Genomic DNA, 21,472 nt, shown 5'->3' with positions numbered 1-21,472 from the left:
GCCACCTCCTGAGTAGTACTGTCAATGTCTGCAGCCTGTGAATACGTACTTGGAAGACTTCCAATCCAGGTAACTACCATGCTGAATTTGTTTTACTCTGACACTTAGGTCATCTATTGAACAGATACTATTATTTAGAATTCAGAGGTTATTTGGGTGCCGGGAGCTGTAGCAGATGGCAGTAAAGAACAGAAACTAAATCCCTGCTCTCAAATTCTAGCTAGAGAGATCCCAGGTAAGTATAAATGTTAATGAGTAAGATGATTTCAGGTAGTAATCAGTGTTTCCAAGACAATAAAATGGGGGATGTGTTAGGCAGTGACTTGGTAGCAAGGAGAAGCTCCATTAGATGGGATAATCAAGAAAGGCTTGGCTCAGGAGGTGACGTCTGAGGCAGACTTTGATTAGGATAAGGTTACACATGTAATGATCCGGGAGAACAACGTTTCAGGCAGAGGAAACAGCCAACGCGAAAGAATGGGCTTGAAGTGTTGGGCAAAAAGAGGGCCAGGGTGGCCAGAGCACAGTGACTGAGGGGGAGACTGAAGAATGGAGCTGGAAGAGGCTGGATTCTCGGATTTTGCAGGACCTCAGAGGCCATGGCAGAGTCTGAATTTGATTCTAGGAATAGTGGAAAGCCATTAAAGGGCTTAAATAAGGCGGTGATATGAGCAGATTTAAGTTTTGGAAAAAACCTCTGGTGGTTCCGTGAGGTACAGACTGCAGCGGGGCAAGAGCGGCAAGGAGAGCAAGAGAGTCGATCAAATGAAATAGTCTCTACGTGTGAGATACTTGGCTTGGGCGAGGGTGGTGATGGGAACTGAGGAGAACGGTCAGATTCAGGGCACATCTCAGAGCCGAACTGAGACGACGTGGAGTGAGGGCGAAACAGGGAAACAAAGGGTTGCTCCTGTGCTGGCACTTGAGCAACCAGATGGACAGTGGTGCTGGTCACCAATACGGAGGGTCGTAGGGGGAGTGGAGAGTGGGGCAATCGAAGGTTCTGTCTGGGGCATGCTGGGCACTGGATATCTAAGAATGAGTGCTATAAGCTGGGCTGTAAACAGGATATAGAAGGGACATAAAGCCCATGGGCCAGATGAGACCACTTGGAAAGAAAGTAAAGATACAGACATGCCAATACTGGTCATTGAGAACAGGAGGAAGAGCAAGCGGAAGAGCGGAGAAGGAGCACCGTGAGGTGGGAGGACATTCGGAGAGTGTGGGGTCAGACATAGAGAGCAGGAAGTGTTTTATTTATTTTTTTTTAAAGATTTTATTTATTTATTTGGCAGAGAGATACAGAGAGAGAACAAGTAGGCAGAGAGGCAGGCAGAGGGAGAGGGAGAAGCAGGCTTCCCGCCGAGCAGGGAGCCCGATGAGGGGCTCAATCCCAGGACCCTGGGATCATGACCTGAGCCGAAGGCAGCTGCTCAACCAACTGAGCCACCCAGGTGCCCCAGGAAGTGTTTTAAAGGAAGGAATAATCAACTGTGTCACATGCTGCTGGAAGACTGAATAAGGAAAGAAAATGCACAACTGGATTTAGCAAGAGAAGAGTACAATAAATAAATAAGGTAGGAAAATATGTTATTAAAAAGGGCATTTGATCTTGATCAAGCTATCACTTTCAAAGCTGAGACGGACCACCTCAGCAAAATTCCTGAGGAATGCTGATTTATCTGGCTAAGTACATCTTGACTTCCTTCGTCAAAGCAAGAGGAGAGAAGCAATGACTCAGAAGGGTGTCCTTCTGAGTTTTCCATTCTTATTCCCCAGAAAGGGGAGCCTTCCTTGGCGACAGTGTGGTGGTATTCAGAATTTACATGGAAAGAGGAGCAGCTTAGCCCAAAAGACTAATAGTTTACTTGCCCTGCTTGACGGTGACTCATCAAAGTCCTAACAGTCACCTGTCCAAGCAAACCAATTCTGAGCTACAAGTTTCTTTATCTAACCCAACGGCCCAAGTGAAAGGAAAGAACTGCCAACCAAGGAGGAGAGTATTCTTCTGACACTACATTCTCTTCCCCAAGGCTGCTACCGCCTTGCTGTCAGAACCCAGCCTCTCTCCGCTGCTATCACTGAGCACAAAACTGACAAGTGTGATCTGAGACCCGCCCACACCCGGGCCACTTGTCTTTCTGTCTCCTCCTCACTTCCCGCCCCTTACCTGGGTCATTTTGTCCACAGAGACTGGAATTCCATCGATGGTGAGAGGTGGCAGCTCGGAGTTAACCTCCTGTGGCGCAGGGGCGTGTTCTGCCAGGGCAGACTCCAGGTCTTCCAGGATCATGCTCTTGTACTTACGCACCTGCAGGGAATTAAGGGCAGCAGTAAACGAGATGCCCAGCAACCAGGGAGGGTTGGTGCCAAGCAACTGGAGAGGGGGTGGGGCTACCTCCCTCAGCCACAGCAGAGCCCTAAGAGCAAACACTTCTACAACTAGCAGATAAAAATACCCACTGGCCCCAAAGACATCACACTGTACAGAATTAAAGTGAAAAGATGATGAAATTGCAGGTAATAACAGTAGAAAGGAGCCAGGGGGAAGTTTTACAGAAATACTGCTTCTTGGTTAAAATCACGTTTTCTCATTCAATGCCGACCCCCTTACCTGTTCCAGATCTAATAGGAATGGTGTTCTTTATTCTGCATTTCCTGGGCCACCTGATAAAACCTAGCTGTGGCAGTTCACCACCAAAATCACTTCCAAGATCACCAAGGACTTATGTCTCTAAAGCTCTAGGCAACCTATCTGAAACTGCCACTACTTTCCTGCAAGGCCAGACTACCCAACAGGTGATTCAAGTGCTTAAGAGGCTGGGCTGAAAGGCATCGGAGGGAAAAACAAGCAGTGTATATTGTAGCTGTGTGTCAAAGGTACCACTATCAGCAAGGCCCAGGGCCAGAGAGAGCCCCGCGGGTCAAGCCCTCCTCCTTTCTGGTCCTCCCTGGTGACAGAGGTAACCTTCGAATCCATGATGTTTCTGTAGCTCCAACATGCCCAGGTCTGAACCAGATATCACTGTTCTGACTCCTTTCCTTCCACTACCAGTGAAAGGTCTCTCCAGAGACAGAGAACTTAATGGCAGCACATTTGTACATGCACACATTCCTCCAAGATGAGCAGAAATGGTAGGCAGACACGGGATCCTATAACCACCAATGATGGGCTCATTCACTTACAAGAATACACAGTGGGATAAGGACACCTTAGGGGATAACAAAGAAGCCATGAAATTACGGGAATATAACAAGATGGGATAGGAAACTAACTTGCTTTCAGGCATCAAGCCATTATCCTCGGAAAAAAAGGGAAGAGAAAATGAGGTATCCAAAAATTACGACAATGTTCAAGGCCTGGGTTTTCTGCTCCAGACTGGACTCTCAATCAGGACAAACTTCCTTAGAAGTATCTCATTATGAGGATTAAAAAAGAAAGATTCCCATACTCCATCTCAAGCATGTAGAAAAAGTAAAAATTACTGTTGGCCACGAAATACAACTTTTGCAGTGACAGAACCTTCCAAACAGGTCAACAATGAAGGCGATGAAAGAAAAATAGTACAAACATGTTTAATCATTATCATCCCAGAGATTCAGTGGTAGCCTGGTTTCTAACACAAAAAAGAAAGTTTCAAAAATCATTGCCAATATATTTACTGTAACATAAACAGCTGGCGTTGCCATGCCAACTTTAAGGATTTATATTTTCTGCTTTCTAGGTTTCTGTATCCTATGTAGAGTTTTTATGCTACCAGCCCAGAGAAACACCGAATCTTATAAGCGTAAGTTCTGGTCTTTGAACTTTAATATATCAAGTTAAATCATTATATCAGTATGTAGGCCCATAGTAAGAGTGAATGATAATAGTATAAAAATAAATTTCACTGTGCTGGAAATACCTGGCATTCAAAGACAGAAAATCATTAGATTATTACTATTACATTAGCTAGTTTCAAACAATTTTGGCCATTTTTATGGATCAGTAAAATTCTAGGAATTCATATCCAGGCATTTGGCTAAACTTATCAGTGCTATATAATGCCTTAAAAATACCGTGAGTTTCAAAAAGAAAAAAAACCAAATTGCTGGTAGAGCATTCCTCCAAGTAATTTATAACAGAATAACTTTAGCTGTGACCACAGTGTTTTTAAGGTTGCTCAGTAAAGTTTCCCAGAAGGATCAAGCTAGTGCTTCAATTTGTTCTGACTTATCAATTCTGAGATTCATATTCTTTCACATTTATCAGTCCTCTGAAATTGGGATACATCTTACAATTGCTGTGGATGAGGCAACCTGAGGCACAGCTGTCACAGGCTGTAGACCTGTGAACGTGGTGGCTGTTCTCCCTGGGAGCATGACTGTGATCCCTTGCCTTTATTTATTTATATATTTATTTATTTATTTGAGAGAGAGACAGAGATAGCGAGAGAGAGCACAAGTGGGGAGGAGAGGGAGAAGCAGGCTCCCCACTGAGCAGGGAGCCCGACGACACGGGGCTCGATCCCAGGACCTCGGGATCATGACCTGAGCCGAAGGCAGACGCTTAACTGAATGAGCCATCCAGGCGCCCCAATCCCTTGCCTTTTCAATCAACAAACCATTTGAGAAAGGAATGTGAGTCTTGGTTGCAGTTAGATAATCTCCCCAGTGATCTTTCTGGTAAGATCAAGAAGCACCAGCATCAAACTTGTCACAGCTTGGAAAAACATCTAGAGACAATAGCAGAGCACTCTTTAAAGCCATGCAGCATCACTCGTGCTCTTGATGGCACAGAGGACAGTATTACATGAAATGTCACAGACGATGATGACTTTGCAACAAGAAATTATTCGGAAGCACCAGGCTGTGAAAGTGAGGAAGTTTTAGGAATATCAATTTATTTCACATTCCTTTTTTGGTACTATATAAAATGCAATACAATTAAAATCTATGTCTAAATAAGCTTGAAAGAGCTCTTTCAATAAGCATAAAACAAAAATTCTAAGTGATCAGCACTGTGCCGGAGTTTGTCAATGTTTTTTCAGTCTTCATGGTAATAAATAATGGTTCATCTTGTAAGTGATAATGCCATAGATCTGGTGACACAGACGTTTGTTTTTCCAACTTCAAAAACCACAGCTTAAGCCTTTGTTACTTCATACCAATGTCACTGTCAACTAACTGGTTTTACAAAGTTAAAAATCACTTAAAAACAAAATCAGCTAGTCTGCCTACCAGTCTCTCTTCCCCCAATTCATCCTATATACCACTGCCATTTATAAAATAGCTGAGCCCCGGCGCGCCTGGCTGGCTCAGTCAGTGGAGCATACGACTCTTGATCTCAGGGTCGTGAGTTCAAGCTTCACGTTGGGTGTAGAGATTACTTTAAAAAAAAAAGTATGTAAAAAAAATATCTGAGCCCCTTTGGTGGCTGTATGAAAATAAATAAATAAATAAATTTCTGAAACAATGACTTATGACAATCAAATACAATTTACTGAGCACTTACTATGTGTCAAGCACTGTGTATATTATCTCAATTAACCCTCACATAATTCTATAAGGAAAATATTAGTATACCCATTGTGCAGCTAAGAAAAACAAGGCTTAATAAACAAGTGACTCCCCAAATCATATAGCTAGTACACAGTAATATGGCCACAAATCAAACTAATTTTTATCTAGTTCCAAAGCCTGTATGTTCAGCCACTTTGCTATCGTTGTCTTTTTTCTCAAAACCACTTCTACAGTTTCCATTTCTCATAGGATGAAGTCCAAACTTCTCAGTCCAGCATTTCCACCTTTCTAATTATTCCCCACTTTGCCAATACTCCTCCAACCGGGCCACCAGATACAGTTGTGCCTGCCCAGCCCTGGAGACAATGCGAATGGCACCCTCCTAGCTGGTCAGTTTCCTCACTAACTTTTGCAGCGAGCCAAGTTCTCTTCTACCTCTGGGCCTTTAATTCTGCTTCCTACCAAAAAATTATCCATCTTTCAAGGCCCAACTCAATTTCCACTCCCTTTAAGAAAAATTCCTAAGTTTTCTTGCCATAATTCTTACTCCTTTAAATTCCTACAAAATCAAATGATCACTTACATTCTTACATATACCATGTACAACTAGTGTGTGACACCACGATCATTACTTAACATGTGTTATGAAACACTTCACATATTCAGACACATGCAGATGATATATTCCCCCCCCCCCAAGGGAAAAAAAGCTTTGTTTGGACTGAGAGGTGGGGAACGAGAAGGACCTAAGCCAGCCTACTGAACCAAGGAGTGAGATTCCAAAATGGCAAGCAGAGCTTATCAACCAAATGGACTCCACCTCCCAGCAGCCTTACAGTTAGTACAATCAATAAAGGCTGCTGGGAAATCTATTTGCCACTAAATCACCAAAGTGTGCCAGCCACCATTACAAAAACGGCACAGTTTCTTTTTTTCCATAATTAAATTTCCACAACACCTCCCAACTACAAGTATTACAAAAGAAAGTTAAAAAAAAAAAATCACATTTTACAGATCTTAAACTCATCTTTGGCATTTAGCTCCAAGGTCTCACCATCCTCAAAAAATAGTTCTCCTGCTAAACTCAACAGCTAAAAGTTCTACCCAAGTAGTGAGAAGATGGTCTTTGCGAGCCCATGGCAATTCTTTTCCCATTCTCCCTAGCCGGTTAGGGCTGAACAGCACAGTAAGGCTCAGATTGGGGGGATGAGGGAGAAGGGGCACAGGGGCTAATTTTCCCCAGTGCAAGATGGCATCTGAAGCTTGATGGGAGAGAACTGGCGAGGCTTGTGGGAAGGGTCCAGGCCCTGTATTCAGTCAGAGTCACTGCTGGAAGAGGAGGAGGAGGAGGAGGCGGAGGCAGAATGCTTGCCATGCTGGTGGTGTTTGTGCATCTTTTTATGAGCTTTCTTCATTTTCTTCCGCATCTTCTTGGTCATCACCCTTCCCGGTCCTACCATGCCGGGTGCCACAGGATTCACAAGAGGCATGCCAGGAGCAGGTGGTGGGTAGGGAGGTGGGTAGGGACCTAGGGGTTGGCATCCTGGATACCCTGGTTGTGGCACAGGATGAGGGGGCCCACCTGGGGGGAAAGCTGGATTCCCCTGGGGGAACTCCTGGGGGAGTTGGAAAGGGGCCTGGAGGACAGGCAGGATTTACAGGCGGTGGAGGGGCAGGATTGGAACCTTCAGGGTACCCAACGTTAGGGGGATATGGATTTGGTCCTGGCTGCCCGGCACTGGGATTCCACAAGTTCAGGTGTTTCCTCCAGCCTCTGGCCGCAGCTGGAGGTCTCTAACTCCTCAGTAGAGGGACAGAGTCTGCGGATCCCACTGTCCTCATCTTTCACCTCCCTTTCCGTGACTAAGTCCGGAAGACTTCCCACGTGCAGATGATATATTAATTAACATTCTCGTAATTGCCAGAGGTGGAGCGTTTAGGGTGTTTATGAGAGCCCTTAAGAGTTCTGGGCACAGAATGTGCTTGCTGAGGATTTTGGAATTGGCTGCTACCACTGTAGTATCAATGGGCCCTTAGTCAGGTTGCAAAAAGAGTCCCAGACAAGATACCATAATTCTTTTGTAAAGCTGAAGCCTTTCTGGAGAAAAGAGGAGTCTTCAGAAAGGTGCCATGAAAAGATCAAAACATTTTTTCTTACCTATGTGCTTTTCTGAGGTTAAAAATACGTTGTCATCTGAGATACGTAACAAAAAGACGCCCCAGTGCAGAGCTGCCCTCAGACCCATGAGCCTGAAGGACGTCTGGCACTGAGCCAGGCCACACGCTGGGGCCCATAAAGCTCTGTTGGCCTCCACCCTGTTCTCTCTCCAGGCCCAAGGTCAGTCTCTTTTCTCCCCCACCTCAGTCCAGACCTCTAATTTTCCTCTCGCCCCCTGGGACCCTAGTCTTAGACCTTGGAGCCTCAAAGGACTTAGATGGATTCCTTATCTCATATTTTGTATCTAACAGTGTTAGTTATTTGTTGTATGTAAATAAAAAAATTTTTACTTCACTATTTTTTAAGATTTTAATTGCAGTATAGTTAACACAGTGTTCTGTTAGTTTCAGGGGTACAATATAGTGATTCGACAATTCTAGACATTACTCAGTGCTCATCATGATAAATATTCTCTTTAATCCCCACCACCTCTTTCACTCATCCCCCCACCCACCTCCCCTCTGGTGACCACCAGTTTGTTCTCTATAGTTAAGAGTCTGTTTTCTGGTTTGTCTTTTTCTTTGTTCATTTGTTTTCTTTTTTAAGTTCCAGATATGAGGAAATCATATGGTATTTTTTACTATTTTTTAAAATATGCTTCCACATTTCCTGTAACTTGAAGACATTTTAAAAAACCTATATAAACTTAGGACAAGAAATCACAACCAACTCCAGAGTCCACTCATCTACTGGGAAAGTAGAATTAAAGACTGAAGCCTGATTTCAAAGAAGCTAGTGACAACCCCAGAGCTACTTCTCACCTCTGTGCCTGGGACTAATTTCTGCACCTGCAGAACTGGTTAGTCATAGCCAGTGTATCCCCATCTAAATGCTATGGATTATTGACTCCGAGGAAAGAGCTCCACCTCCAGAAACTCCTGAAGTTCTTTTGGAAAAGGATGGAAATTCTCTCGCTGTTCCTCAACAAAATATTTCTAGGCCTATTCCTACCAAGCCTATAAAAGAGGGATATGGCAGTAAGCCAAGAGAATGCCCTCGGGACACAGCAACTTAAAAAAAAGCTACCATTTGCCAATGCTTTTCATGCCAGCTCTCTATAAACATATATAGGGGGCTGATAATCAACTTTAATTAATTTCTACTGCTCCCCAGTGAGGTGGGTATTATCCTTATTTTACACATGAGGACATCGAGCCACATATAGGAAAAATCAATGTGGGGAAACTACTCAAAAAAATCAAAGCTTAAAAACAGTTTTCACAAATGTGGAGGTTTTAGTTATATATGTCCACTCTAGTTAATACCAACCCATGGGCAAAATTGAATTAGCTTGTCTAAACGTTAATAATGCTGCCTTTTAGGTGGGAGCCGCACCTTCACTAAGAAGGATATTCAAAAGGGCCAAAACACCCAATGGAGTTCCGGAGGTCTTTTAACTTGTTTTTTGTTGTTGTTGTTGTTTGTTTTGTTTTAAAAAGCTGAGGCTTAAGAAGACATAGGTTTTAAACTGCAGAGAGGGATGCCTGGGTGGCTCTGTTGGTTAAGCATCTGCCTTCGGCTCAGGTCATGATCCCGGGGTCCTAGGATCAAGTCCCACATTGTGCTCCTTGCTCAGCGGGGAGCCTGCTTCTCCCTCTGCCTGCCACTCCCCTGCTTGTGTGCTCTCTCTCTCTCTGACAAATAAATAAAATCTTTAAAAAGCAAACAAACAAAAACTTTAAAGATCTGTTAGATCTGAGAGGCTAGATCCCGAGCAACTTAAAGAAACCCTGAGTTTCTGAATAAGGGAATCTCATTCTACATTAAAGTCAAAGGCCCTTTCTGAGAGTTCAGCTAGCTTTAGGTTACTTCACTCCCTCATGTTACAAATATAGACATGGCGTATGTGATCTCTGAACCTAGTAGTTCCTCCAGCCAGCCAGCCATCAACCAAATAATTATTCATCTCCTATATGCTAGCTACTGTACTAAGGAAGAGCTGGGGACAAAATGGAAAGCAAATTTATCCATCACAGCGCCCCATTATTGTGCATATTTCAATCTAGTGGAGAAGACAAACACAAAAATTATCATAAAAATAAAAGTATAATTACAAACTGGGACAAGCACTATGAAGAATGACACAAGCTAACCTCACAGTTCTTTACGTCTCAGGGTCTCAATTGAGATCCAATGTAGGATTAGAACTTAGAAACCAAATCTGCATTGCTGAGTGCTGACAAACGTTTAAGATGCTTTATTCATTCACAACTAACTACTCGTGGCAGGGGCAATGTGTGGTACTGGGAGCATAATGGAGAACAAAGTAGATCCAGTCCCTCCCGTCTCAGAGCTCACAATCTAGCTGGGGATAGATGTTAATCAAATAATCATACAAATAAAAGTACATCTGCAGTAAGTATGCACAGGACTGTGGAACTGGAAGGTAGCCTCTTTTAGAAAAAGAGGCAAGGACTAAGAAAATGAAATGAAATTTGAATTATTGAATTAAATTTGAAACCCCATATTTAATGCCCTGGACAAACCTCTGGGAGATATAATACTCCATCACCATGAACCCAAATCTCAACAGTGGCTCTACTATTCAGAAGTTGGGGAATCTGATGGGTATTAAGGAGGGCACGTATTGAATGGAGCACTGGGTGTTATACGCAAACAATGAATCATGGAACACTACATCAAAAACTAATGATGTAATGCATGGTGATTAACGTAACATAATAAAATTAAATTAAAAAAAAGTTGGGTAATCTGGAGCAAATCACTTAACCTCTCTGAGCTAGTATTCTCTTGCAAAATGAAAATAATAATAATATGCCTACATCTCAAGGTTATTGCCAGAATTATTGAGAATAATCTGCTATATTATACAAATGTTAATTACAACAATCCTCTGCATTTAACAATTCCATAAACATGTATAAAATGCAGATTTACTTTTAAAGTAGGACCAAACTATGTATGGTTCTCTAACTTGCTTTGTTCACTTAATACATCATCTCCATCTGAAAATGTTAATAGAAAGACCTATGTCATCATATTTAATGGCAGTGTAGCAGTCCTATCTCTGGATGAGCCATCATTTATCTAACTAATCCCTTATCTTTGAACATTTAGGTTATTCTCAATTTTTAAAAGATACTGTAAAGGGTACAGTGACTGATACACTTGTATATACATCTTTGCTCATTCAACAAATTATTTCCTTAGGATAAAATTTCAAAAGGAAGCTGGGTTAAAAAGTGTACATTTGGGGCACATTTTATATAGTTGTCAATCTGCCCTCTAAAAAATCACACCAATTTAAACTGCCTGTTTGATATGCCAATACTGCAAGTCGTACATCTTTTTCATGTTTGCCAACCCAAACCGTGTAAAGTGGCTTTCTGTTTTAATTCCCATTTCTTTGAAAATTTTGTTTGACATTTGTACTTCCTCCTTCTACTTATGTCTTCTCTTTTGTCATTAGGTGTGTGAAAATATGAATTTAAATGAAAAAACTTAAATATACAGAAAGATGTAAATAACAGTAAAATAAATGCTTCTACCCTCACCACCCAGATTCAATAATTGCCAACATTTTGGCATAATTATCGGTCATCTGTACACATACACACCATATTTTTTGGGCTAACCACTTAAAGTATATTTTATTTTATTATTATTTTTAAAGATTTCACTTATTTATTTGAGAGAGAGAGAGTGCGCGTGAGCTGCGGGGGGCGGGGGGGGTGCAGAGGGAGAGGGAGACACAGACTCCCCTCTGAGCAGGGAGCCTGACCCCGGGCTTGATCCCAGGACCCTGAGATTGTAGGCAGATGCTTAACTGACTGAGCCATCCAGGCATTCCCACTTAGAGTGTATTATAGAGTATATTTAGACACTTGTAAATACTTCAGCATGCATCTTAGAAAAATAAGGGCATTCTCATACATAACTACAGTACAATGATCACATCCTACAAAAATATCAGAATTCCTTAATATCATCTAATATTTAATCCATATTCAAACATATCTTTGGGTCTTTGTTATTCATCTGTTCTTATTTTTACTGATTTTTGAGAGCCCTATATATTAAGAATATTAATCATTAGTTTGCTACTTACTGTGTGATCTTGAACAAAATACTTAAGCTCTCAACCCTCAAATTTCTACATCTGTAAAGCACAAATAATAACATATATATCATAGGGTTATTATGATGATTAAGTAAAAATCATAAATTTAAAGTGCTTAGCAGAAAATAGGTACATTAAAAATACTCAATAAATTGTAATTGCTGTTATTAACTTGAAAACATTTCCCCCATTGGTTGTGAGCCATTTAATTTTGTTTACAGTGCCTTGCTATACACCTCAATTGTGGACAAGAAGGTAATATGGGCAAAACACAGTATGGAAAAATAAATAGAACCCTGAAAAATAGAAAAAAAAATTCAACATTAACTATTAAAAGGCCTAGTAATGTATCCAATCCCCTTTCAACAAACTCTTAAAATAACAGACAATCTTGAATCTGAAATCCATATTTCAAAGATGAATAGCCCTATTGAATTTTAATTTTTCTAGAGTTTCTCAGCAGCCTCCAGCTAGAAAAGCAAAAAGGAAGATTAATGACAGCTTCAGGCAGGAGAACAAAATGCAAGTATCAGTTTTAAAATTATTAAATGAGTGCTCACTTTGGCAGCACATATACTAAAATTATTAAATGAGATGATACGAAGTGCTTATAACTATACCTAGAACATAGTAAGCACTCAATAAATGTCAGACATCTAAATCATCTCCTTAACTGTTATTAACAAGAGATTATGGGCAATACATTGCATACTGATTATGATAAACAATGGGTTCTAATTACTTAATACCACTCTGAACACCATTACTGATATATTAAGATTATATTCTGTATCTTGAAGGTTAACAGAAGTCACCCAAAGTAATCAGAGCAGTGTCCCCTTTGAGGGATATACTTATTCAGTTTTGTCCATGTTTATTGTTCTACTGAGGTTCAGATATATTTTAGTTATTTTATTTTCTTACTAAATTATCCACTTAGTTGAGGTTCTTAATTTGTAAGAACAGAATTAATGCACAGCATTTTCTTACAAGTTTCAATCTTTCCTTATCTGCAACTATGACTCATCTAATTTCTAAGACTATATATTGACTTTCTTCTCCCTTTTCCTCAACTAGCATGCTAGAAGTTTTTCTTTTTCATTGGACTTTTCATAGTATCATTTCTTGAACGTAACAATTCTACTTTTTCTGCTCACAAATTCATTTTTTCCCCATGTTTACTTAGTCTCTTTTTTCTTAGACTCATCTTATTATTCCCTTTCCAGCTTCTTGAATTAGAGAAGTTTCTTTTCCATCTTCTTGTATATTAAAAAAGTTAAGGCAATGAATATTCCTTTGAGTACCAGTTCAAATCGAAACTTTTTAAGTTTTGCTTTTGTATTTTCTAAGTAGTCCGCAAATTAAGAAGTATTTTTAAGTTTCTATGTGGCTGAATACTTTTTCCTGTCTATCTTTTGATATTAAGTTCAAAATGTTCTGTATCATGGTCAAAAATATGGCCTGTATAATTCCACTATTGGGTATTTACTCAAAGAAAATGGAAACACTAATTTGAAAAGATAAATATGCACCCTTTAAGTTTATTACAGCATTACTTACAATAGCCAAAATATGGAAACAACCCAAGTGTCCATCATAGATGGATGGATAAAGAAGAGGTGGTGTGTGTATATGTACATATACATACATATATAATGGAATATTATAATATTGGAGTATATAATGGAATATTACTAAGCCATAAAAAAGAACGAAATCTTGCCTTTTGCAACAACATGGATGTATGTAAAGGGTAAAATGAGAAGTGAAAAAAGTCAGAGAAAGACAGATACTGTATGATTTCACTCATATGTGGAATTTAAGAAACAAAACAAATGGACAAAGGAAAAAACAGACAAAAAAACTAGACTCGTCAATACAGAGAACAAACTCCTGGCTATCAGAAGTCTGGGGCGGGGGGGGGGCGGTGACTGAAATAGATAAATGGGATTAGGGGTACACTTAACCTTGACGAGCACTGAGAGATGTACAGAGCTGTTGACTCATTGAAATATATACCTGAAACGAATGTAACACTGCATGTTAATTATGTTTCAATTTTTAAAAAGAGAGATTTGTAGTTCTAGCTGAAAAACAAAATTAAAGTAGTTCCTTGGAAAAAAACCCCATATGGTCTGTATAATTTCTGCATTTTACAATTTATTAAGATTTTCTTTGGGGCCCAACAATAATATTTGGTCAAGTCTTACAATTCATTCATGTAATTTTTCAAATATGGCATGTTCTCTCCTTATACAGTATCAATGCTAGCATATATCTTTTATATTAACCTTATTCTTTTATTCAGATCCCTATGTTCTTATTTCGTTTTCTTCCTTATTCTGACAAAGATATTAAAGCCTCCCACCATTGTCATTTGTTTTATTTTTTCTTATATTTGTAATTTTTTGATCTACACACTTTGCTTTACTGTCACTTGAGGCATAAAAGGTTCATTATAGATTTATACTGCTTATCAATATCAAATTACATCTGGTTCTCAGTTAATACTCATTTGTCTTGAGAATTTGGCTTTGTCTGACATTAATGCTGTGATCCATGATTTATCTTTTGTAGGCATTTGTCTGACATACCTTTGCCTATTATTTTAAGATTTTTAACAGCTTTACTGAGATTATAATTCACATACCCTACAAATTAGTTTCCTATGGCTGCCACAAGTATCATTAACTTGGTGCCTTAAACCAACAGAAATTCATTCTCTTAGTTTCACTGGGCTAAAGTCAAGGTTATTGGCAAGGCTGGTCCTTCTGAAGGCTCTAGGGGAGAGTCCATTTCCTTGCCTTGTCTAGTTGCTTCTAGCCTATATTCTTTGGCTCCTGACCCCTTCCCTGCATCCAGCCTTTTACTCCTACCAACCCATCTTCTACTTTATCAATCTCCCTTTGTCTCCCTTTGATAAAGACAATGTAATTAGACGTAGGGCGTACCTGGATAATCCAGGGTAATCTCCCCATCTCAAGATTGTTAACCTAATCACCGCAAAGTCCTTTTTGCCATACGAGGTAACACACAAGGTTCCAGGGATTCAGACCTGGATATCCTTGGGGTCATTATTCAGCATATCAGACCATACAATTCACCATTTAAAAAAAATAAAGTGTACAATTCAACCTTTTTAAGTATAAATGTAGGGTTGTGCAAGCATCATCATAATCTAATTTTAGAGCATTTTTATCCCCCCTAAAATAAACCCATACTAATTGGCTGTCACTTTCCATTCCTCCTTCCTACCTCTCCAACCCGGCAATGACTAATCTACTCCATAGGTTTGCCTGTTCTGGACATGGCGTATAAATGGAATCATACAACATGTGGTCTTTTGTGATTGGGCTCTTTCACCTAGCACAATGTTTTCAAGGTTTATCCATGCTGTAGTTTTTTTTTTTTTTTTAAGATTTTATTTATTTATTTGAGAGAATGAGAGAATGATCAGTGGAGAGGGGCAGGGGGGCGGAGAGAGAGAGAGAGAGACAGACAGACAGAGATACTCCCTGCTGAGGAGGGAGCTGGATGAGGGACTCGATCCCAGGACCTGGAGATCATGACCTGAGCTGAGGTCAGATGCTCAACCCACTGAGCTACCCAGGAGCCCCGCATGCTGTAGTTTTTTTTTTTTTTTTTTTATCAGTATTTCATTCCCTGTTACTGCTGAATAATACTCCATTGTATGGATAATAACATATTTTATTTATCCATTCATCAGTTGATGAACATTTGGGTTGTTTCCACTTTGTGGCTATTATGAATAATGCTGCTAAGAACATTGTGTGTAAGTTTTATCTATAAGTTTTGCTGCTATGGACATTGTGTGTATAAGTTTTGTTTTCAGTTCTTTTGAGTAAACCTAGGAGTAGAATTGCTGGGTCATGTGGTGACTCTACTTTTAAAATTTTAAGAAATTGCCAAACTGTTTTTTTTTTAAGATTTTATTTATTTTTTTGACAGAGAGATAGAGAGAGAGCACAAGTAGGCAGAGAGGCAGGCAGAGGGAGAGGAAGAAGCAGGCTCCCTGCCGAGCAGGGAGCCCGATGCAGGACTCGATCCCAGGACCCTGGGATCATGACCTGAGCCGAAGGCAGCCACTTAATCGACTGAGCCATCCAGGCGCCCCATCTAACTGTTTTCTGAAGCAACTGCATCATTTCACATTCTCAGTAGCAATGTACGGAAGGTTCCAATTTCTACATATTCTCAACAACACTTATTGTTGTCCACCTCTTTGATTATAATCATCCTAGTAAGTACAAAGTGGTCTCATTCTGGTTTTGATTTTCATTTCCGTAATAACTAATGACTATCATTAGTGCTCATGTGCTTGCTGACCATTTCTCTATCTTCTTTGGAGAAATATCTATTCAGATTCTTTGCCATTTTTTAAAAACTTGGAAGTATAGTTTAACACAACTTACATTAGTTTTAGGTATTACAACATAGTGATTTGATAACTCTATACAGTATGCTACGCTCACAAGTATATCTATTGTCACCATACAATGCTATTATGATACCATTGAGTATATTCCCTATGCTGCACCTTTCATCCCCATGACTTATTCATTCCATAATTGGAAGCCTGTACCGCCCACTCCCCTTCACCTGTTTGCCGATCCCCTACCACCCTGCTCTGGCAATCTCCAATTCGTTCTCTGTATTTTAAGAGTCTGTTTCTGCTTTGTTTTGTTTTTTTAGATTTCACATGTAAGTGAAATCATATGATACTTGCCTTTGTCTGACTTATGTCACTTAGCATAATACCCTCTAGGGTCTATGTATGTTATCACAAATGGCAAGATTTCATTTTTTTTATGGCTGAGTAATATTCCACTGTGTGTGTGTGTGTGTGTGTGTGTGTGTGTATACACACTACCACTTCTTTATCCATCCCTCTGTGGATGGACACTTGGGTTACTTCCGTATCTTGGCAACTGTAGATAATGCTGCAGTAAACATAGGGGTACATGTATCTTTTTGAAATTAGTGTTTTCATATCTTCTATAAATAGCCAGTAGTGGAATTACTGGATTGTATGGTATTTCTATTTTTAATTTTTTGAGCAACAACCTCCATACTGTTTTCCATAGTGGCTGCACTTCTACCAACAGTACACAAGTGTTCTGTTTTCTCCACATTACCACCAACACTTGTTATTTCTTTTTCTTTTTTAAGGTTTTATTTATTTATTTTGGAGAGAGAGAGAGCGTGCATACGAGTGGAGGGAGGTATGGTGGGGTAAGAATCTCAAGCAGACTCCACACTGAGCACAGAGCCCGAAGTGGGGCTTGATTTCACGATCCTGAGATCATGCATGACCTGAGCTGAAACCAAGTCGGATGTTTAACCAACTGAGCCACCCAGGTGCCCCTCTTTTTGATACCAGGCATTCTGACACGTGTGAGGTGATATCTTATTCTGGTTTTGATTTGATGATTTGATGATAAGTGAGGCTGAGCATCTTCTCATAGGTCTGTTGGCCATCTGTAGGTTTTGGGAAAATGTCTATTCAAGTCCTCTGCCCATTTTTTAATTGGATTGTTTGGTTTTTTTTTGGTGTTGAGCTGTGTGACTTCTTTATATATTTTGGATATTAACCCCTTGACACATGTATCATTTACAAATATCTTCTCACATTCAGTAGATTGCCTTTTCATTATGTTGGTGGCTTCCTTTGCTGCACAAAAAGCTTTTTATGTTGGTGTAGTCCTAATAATTTATTTTTGCTTTTTTTTCCCTTGCCTGAGGAGACACGTCCATAAATATCTTGCTGAGGCCAATGTACAAGAGATCACTGCCTATGTTTTCTTCTAAGAGTTTTATGGTTTCAGGTCTCACATTTAGGTCTTTAATCCATTTTGAATTTATTTTTGTGTATGGTGTAAGAAAGGGGTCCAGTTTTCCTAACACCATTTTTTGAAGAGACTATCTTTCCCCCATTATATATTCTTGCCTCCATGGTCACTGATTAATTGACCATATAATGGTGGGTTTATTTTTGGGCTTTCTATTATGTTCTATTGATCTATGTACCTGTTTTTGTGCTAGTACTATACCGTCTTGATTATTAAAACCATGTAAATCTGGGATTGTGATACCTCCTGCTGTATTCTTTCTCAAGAATGCTTTGGCTGTTTGAGGTCTTTTATGGTTCCATACAAATCTTAGGATTATTTGTTCTGCTTCTTTGAAAATGCTATTGGTATTTCGACTGGGATTGCACTGAATCTGTAGATTGCTTTGGGTAGTATGGACATTTTAATGATATTAATTCTTCCAATCTATGAGCGTAAAATATCTTTCCATTTGTGCTGTCATCAATTTCTTCCATCATTGTATTTTTTTTTTCAGAGTACAGTCTTTCACCACCTTGGTTCAGTTTATTCCTAAGTATTTTATTCTTTTTGGTGCAATTGTAAATGGAATTGTTTTCTTAATTTCTCTTTATGCTACTTCATTATTTTTTTCTTCAAATTTTTATTTAAATTCAAATTAGTTAACATACAGTGCAATATTGGTTTCAGAAGCAGAATTTACTTCATTATTAATGTATAAAAATGCAACAGATTTCTGTATATTAATTTTGTATCCTGCAACTTTACTGAATTCATTTATCAGTTCAAACAGATTTTTGGTGGAGTCTTCAGGGTGTTCTAAGTATAGTAGTATGTCATATGCAAACAGTGACAGATTCTTTGCCATTTTAAAACTGGGCTTGGGGTGCCTGGGTGGCTCAGCCAGTTAAGTGTCCAACTCTTGATTTCAGTTTGGGTTGTGATCTCAGGGTGGTGAGATCGAGCCCTGCATGGGGCTCCACACCAGGTATGTAGCCCGCTTGAGATTCTCTATCTCCCTCTGCCCGCCACTACCCCCGCCCGGCTGCTGCACATGCGCACTCTAAATAAATAAATAAAACTGGGTTGTCTTTTTATTGTTCAGTTCTAAGAGTTCTTTATATGGATTCAAGTTATTTGTCAGATGTATGATTTGCAAATATTTTCTCCCATTCTGTGAACTGCCTTTTCACTTTCTTAATGGTATCATTTGCAGCTACTTTGAACATTTGTGAGTCACCGTGAGTATGTCACATAAATTAAATACAGTTGGGTTTTGGTTTGGATTATTGTTGTTCCACTCTGAAAGAAAATCTTTGTCGTTCTCAAAGGAGTTAATCCATTTATATTTATGATTTATAACAGAATTAATTGGCTTCACTTTATTACTTTGTTCTATATTTTCTGTTTTCCTTTTTAAATCTTTTATACAGACTTGTTTTTTCCCTCTTTAATGTTTTGGAAGACATATTCTGCTTCTAATTCTACCGGTATTTATTCTTCAGCCTGTATTTATCAAATGTCAGTCAATGAAAAAAATACTGTTTTTTCTGTCTAGTTTGTCATATGACTGTTTGTTTCTTTTTATAATGTATGGAAGACTCCAGGAGTTTTCCAAACTTTCTTTTTGTTTTTGTTTTTTTTAAAAGATTTTGTTTTAAGTAATCTCTATACCCAACATGGGGCTCAAACTTACAACTCCAAGATCAAGAGTCACATGCTCCACTGGCTGAGCCAGCCAGGCACCCCTCTTTTCAGTGAGCAATTTTCAGAGGTATTTTTCTGAGTCTTCTGGATGAGTCTTTTTCACAGATCATATTACTATTAGTAGTAAAATTATTTTAAATTTTTGATACTGAAAAAAAGAAGACATGCCCAGATTTCATGTTGGTGAACATCATGACACTAAGGACAGCTTGTCAGGCACCATTTTGATCTAAAAATCTTCTACCATATTCTTCTAAGGAAAGGTCCTAATATGCACCCTAAATCTAGGGCCTCAGGAATTTTTGGCAAAACTCAAAACAAAACTCAAAAATGTTGAAAAAGAACAACATTTGTATGTGAAAAAAAACACACACACAATAAAACAAACAAAATTTCAATTGCTTACTAATCAGTTCTAAACTCCTGAAATGTCTACATTCGATATGTGAGAAATCCAATAAATGTCCCTTTAGCTAATAAACGTCATCCTAATAAAAACAAAATGCAATCTAAATCTGGACAGACCATTATTCTACTAACGATTCAAAGTTATTTCCACCAGAGAAAGAGTAGTTCACTTAGTATAAGTATACAAAGGTAAAATACTATCTTTATAAACTTAGCTACAGATAGTTAGGCAATCAAAATATTCAACTATATTTCAAAATTGAAGCACAGTGTCAAATAAATTCTTCAAAGAAATGCAAGCGATTTTAAATATGGAACTCAAATACCAGCAAGCAGTAAAATGCTTCCTGAGGTTTGCCTCACGAAGTTTACATCTTAGAATTATCTCACATTTTGTTTCTGACATAAATCAGTAATTTTCTTACAAAATCGTTGGGGCACCTGGGTGGCTCACTGGGTTAAGCGTCTGCCTTCGGCTCAGGTCATGATCCCAGAGTCCCGGGACCAAGTCCCACATTGGGCTCCCTGCTCAGCAGGGAGTCTGCTTCTCTCTCTGCCCCTTACCCTGCTCGTATTCTCTCTCTCACTCACTCTGTCTCTCTCTCTCTCAAAATAAATAAATAAATAAATAAATAAATAACTTTAAATTAAAAAAAAAAAAACCAACAAGATCCTGTGGTGGTGGTTTCTTAAGAAACGTAACACCATCCTTCCCCCCCTGGGTAGAATATGTTGTTATAGTAAGTACAAACAGAAATAATCCTTTTTATTTTGATCTACATAAAATGGTTTGAAAACCAGTCCCACTCCCACCCCCAGATGAGGGGAGGAGAGAAGTAAAAGCTATTGTACTAGACAGAGGATCAAAAGAACAACCAACAACCCACAGAAAGCAAGAGTTGAGTATCTGAGGACACAGCTGAGTTTTCTTACCACATTCTCCAAAGGTGCTGCACCAAACACTTTAAAGACAGGGTTGGGTTTAGAGGGGGAGATACAGAGGACAATAGCTTGCTGTCCCACTCGAGTAGTATATTCATCTAATGTGGCTCGAAGTTTCCTGAATTAGAGAATGAAAAGAGAATAAAAACAGTTAAAGAAGAGAGAAATGACAGTGACAAAGAAACAAAATTTACTTTGACTTGAGACAATTTATTCTGATTAGATACGTTGTTGTACCCAAAATGTGAAAAGGGGAGTGTGAGTTTGAATATCCTGTTCAGCAGAAATATGTGCATACCTTTGTCCCAAAGATCAATGACTAGCCCACTGATACAAGGGTCGGCTACAAGTTTGCATCAGGCACAGCCATGACACAAGGCTGAACATGGAGACTTTAATTCTTCCTGATCCTAGCAACACTAAAGGGGTTTTCTCTTACTGCAACTTGTAATAACGATAAAGATTACTGCTGAGACATTTTCTTGTAGACATTATCATATCATGGAGACATGCTTAATGAAGGGGGCCTAAATGACCTGCTTCTAATTTCTTTGACTGATATGTCATTGTTTATGTCTCACTGACAGTTTTATCCAGAAATACGACTTCAAAAATGTCATTTCTAGATTTTCATTGCATATAAACAACAATTCTTGGTCCTGTAATATTTTACAAATAAGGAAGAAGTAAAAGAGCTTTTTTAAATATATCAACACTGGACGACACAGAAATGTTGGGCTTTTCCTCTGAAATCATGGGAGATTA

At 39.2% G+C, this 21,472-nt stretch overlaps 1 protein-coding gene and 1 pseudogene across 8 annotated transcripts in view; both read right to left on the bottom strand.

Moving 5' to 3' along the window:
- NRF1 (nuclear respiratory factor 1) overlaps positions 1-21,472 on the bottom strand; it is a 147,727-nt gene that overhangs the window by 64,713 nt on the left and 61,542 nt on the right. For all 8 annotated transcript variants that reach the window (XR_012380324.1, XM_025865597.2, XM_025865602.2 and 5 more), the window contains exons 4-5: positions 20,699-20,825; positions 2,171-2,311 (exon numbers count right to left, since the gene is read on the bottom strand). Coding sequence is in view for 7 of the 8 variants with exons in the window: in XM_025865597.2 (XP_025721382.1) it covers positions 2,171-2,311; positions 20,699-20,825 (268 nt within the window). In the remaining variant the exon portion in view is untranslated. The remainder of the gene's footprint in view (positions 1-2,170; positions 2,312-20,698; positions 20,826-21,472) is intronic.
- Positions 6,686-7,748, bottom strand: LOC112818522 (proline-rich protein 13 pseudogene; annotated as a pseudogene).

The sequence above is a fragment of the Callorhinus ursinus genome, unplaced genomic scaffold (genome assembly GCF_003265705.2).
Source record: "Callorhinus ursinus isolate GAN/ISIS: 27379988/994484 unplaced genomic scaffold, GSC_fseal_2.0 scaffold12, whole genome shotgun sequence".
Lineage (NCBI taxonomy): Eukaryota > Metazoa > Chordata > Mammalia > Carnivora > Otariidae > Callorhinus > Callorhinus ursinus.
The sequence above is the reverse complement of the archived record's forward strand: the minus strand, read 5'-3'. Positions and strand labels throughout refer to the sequence as shown.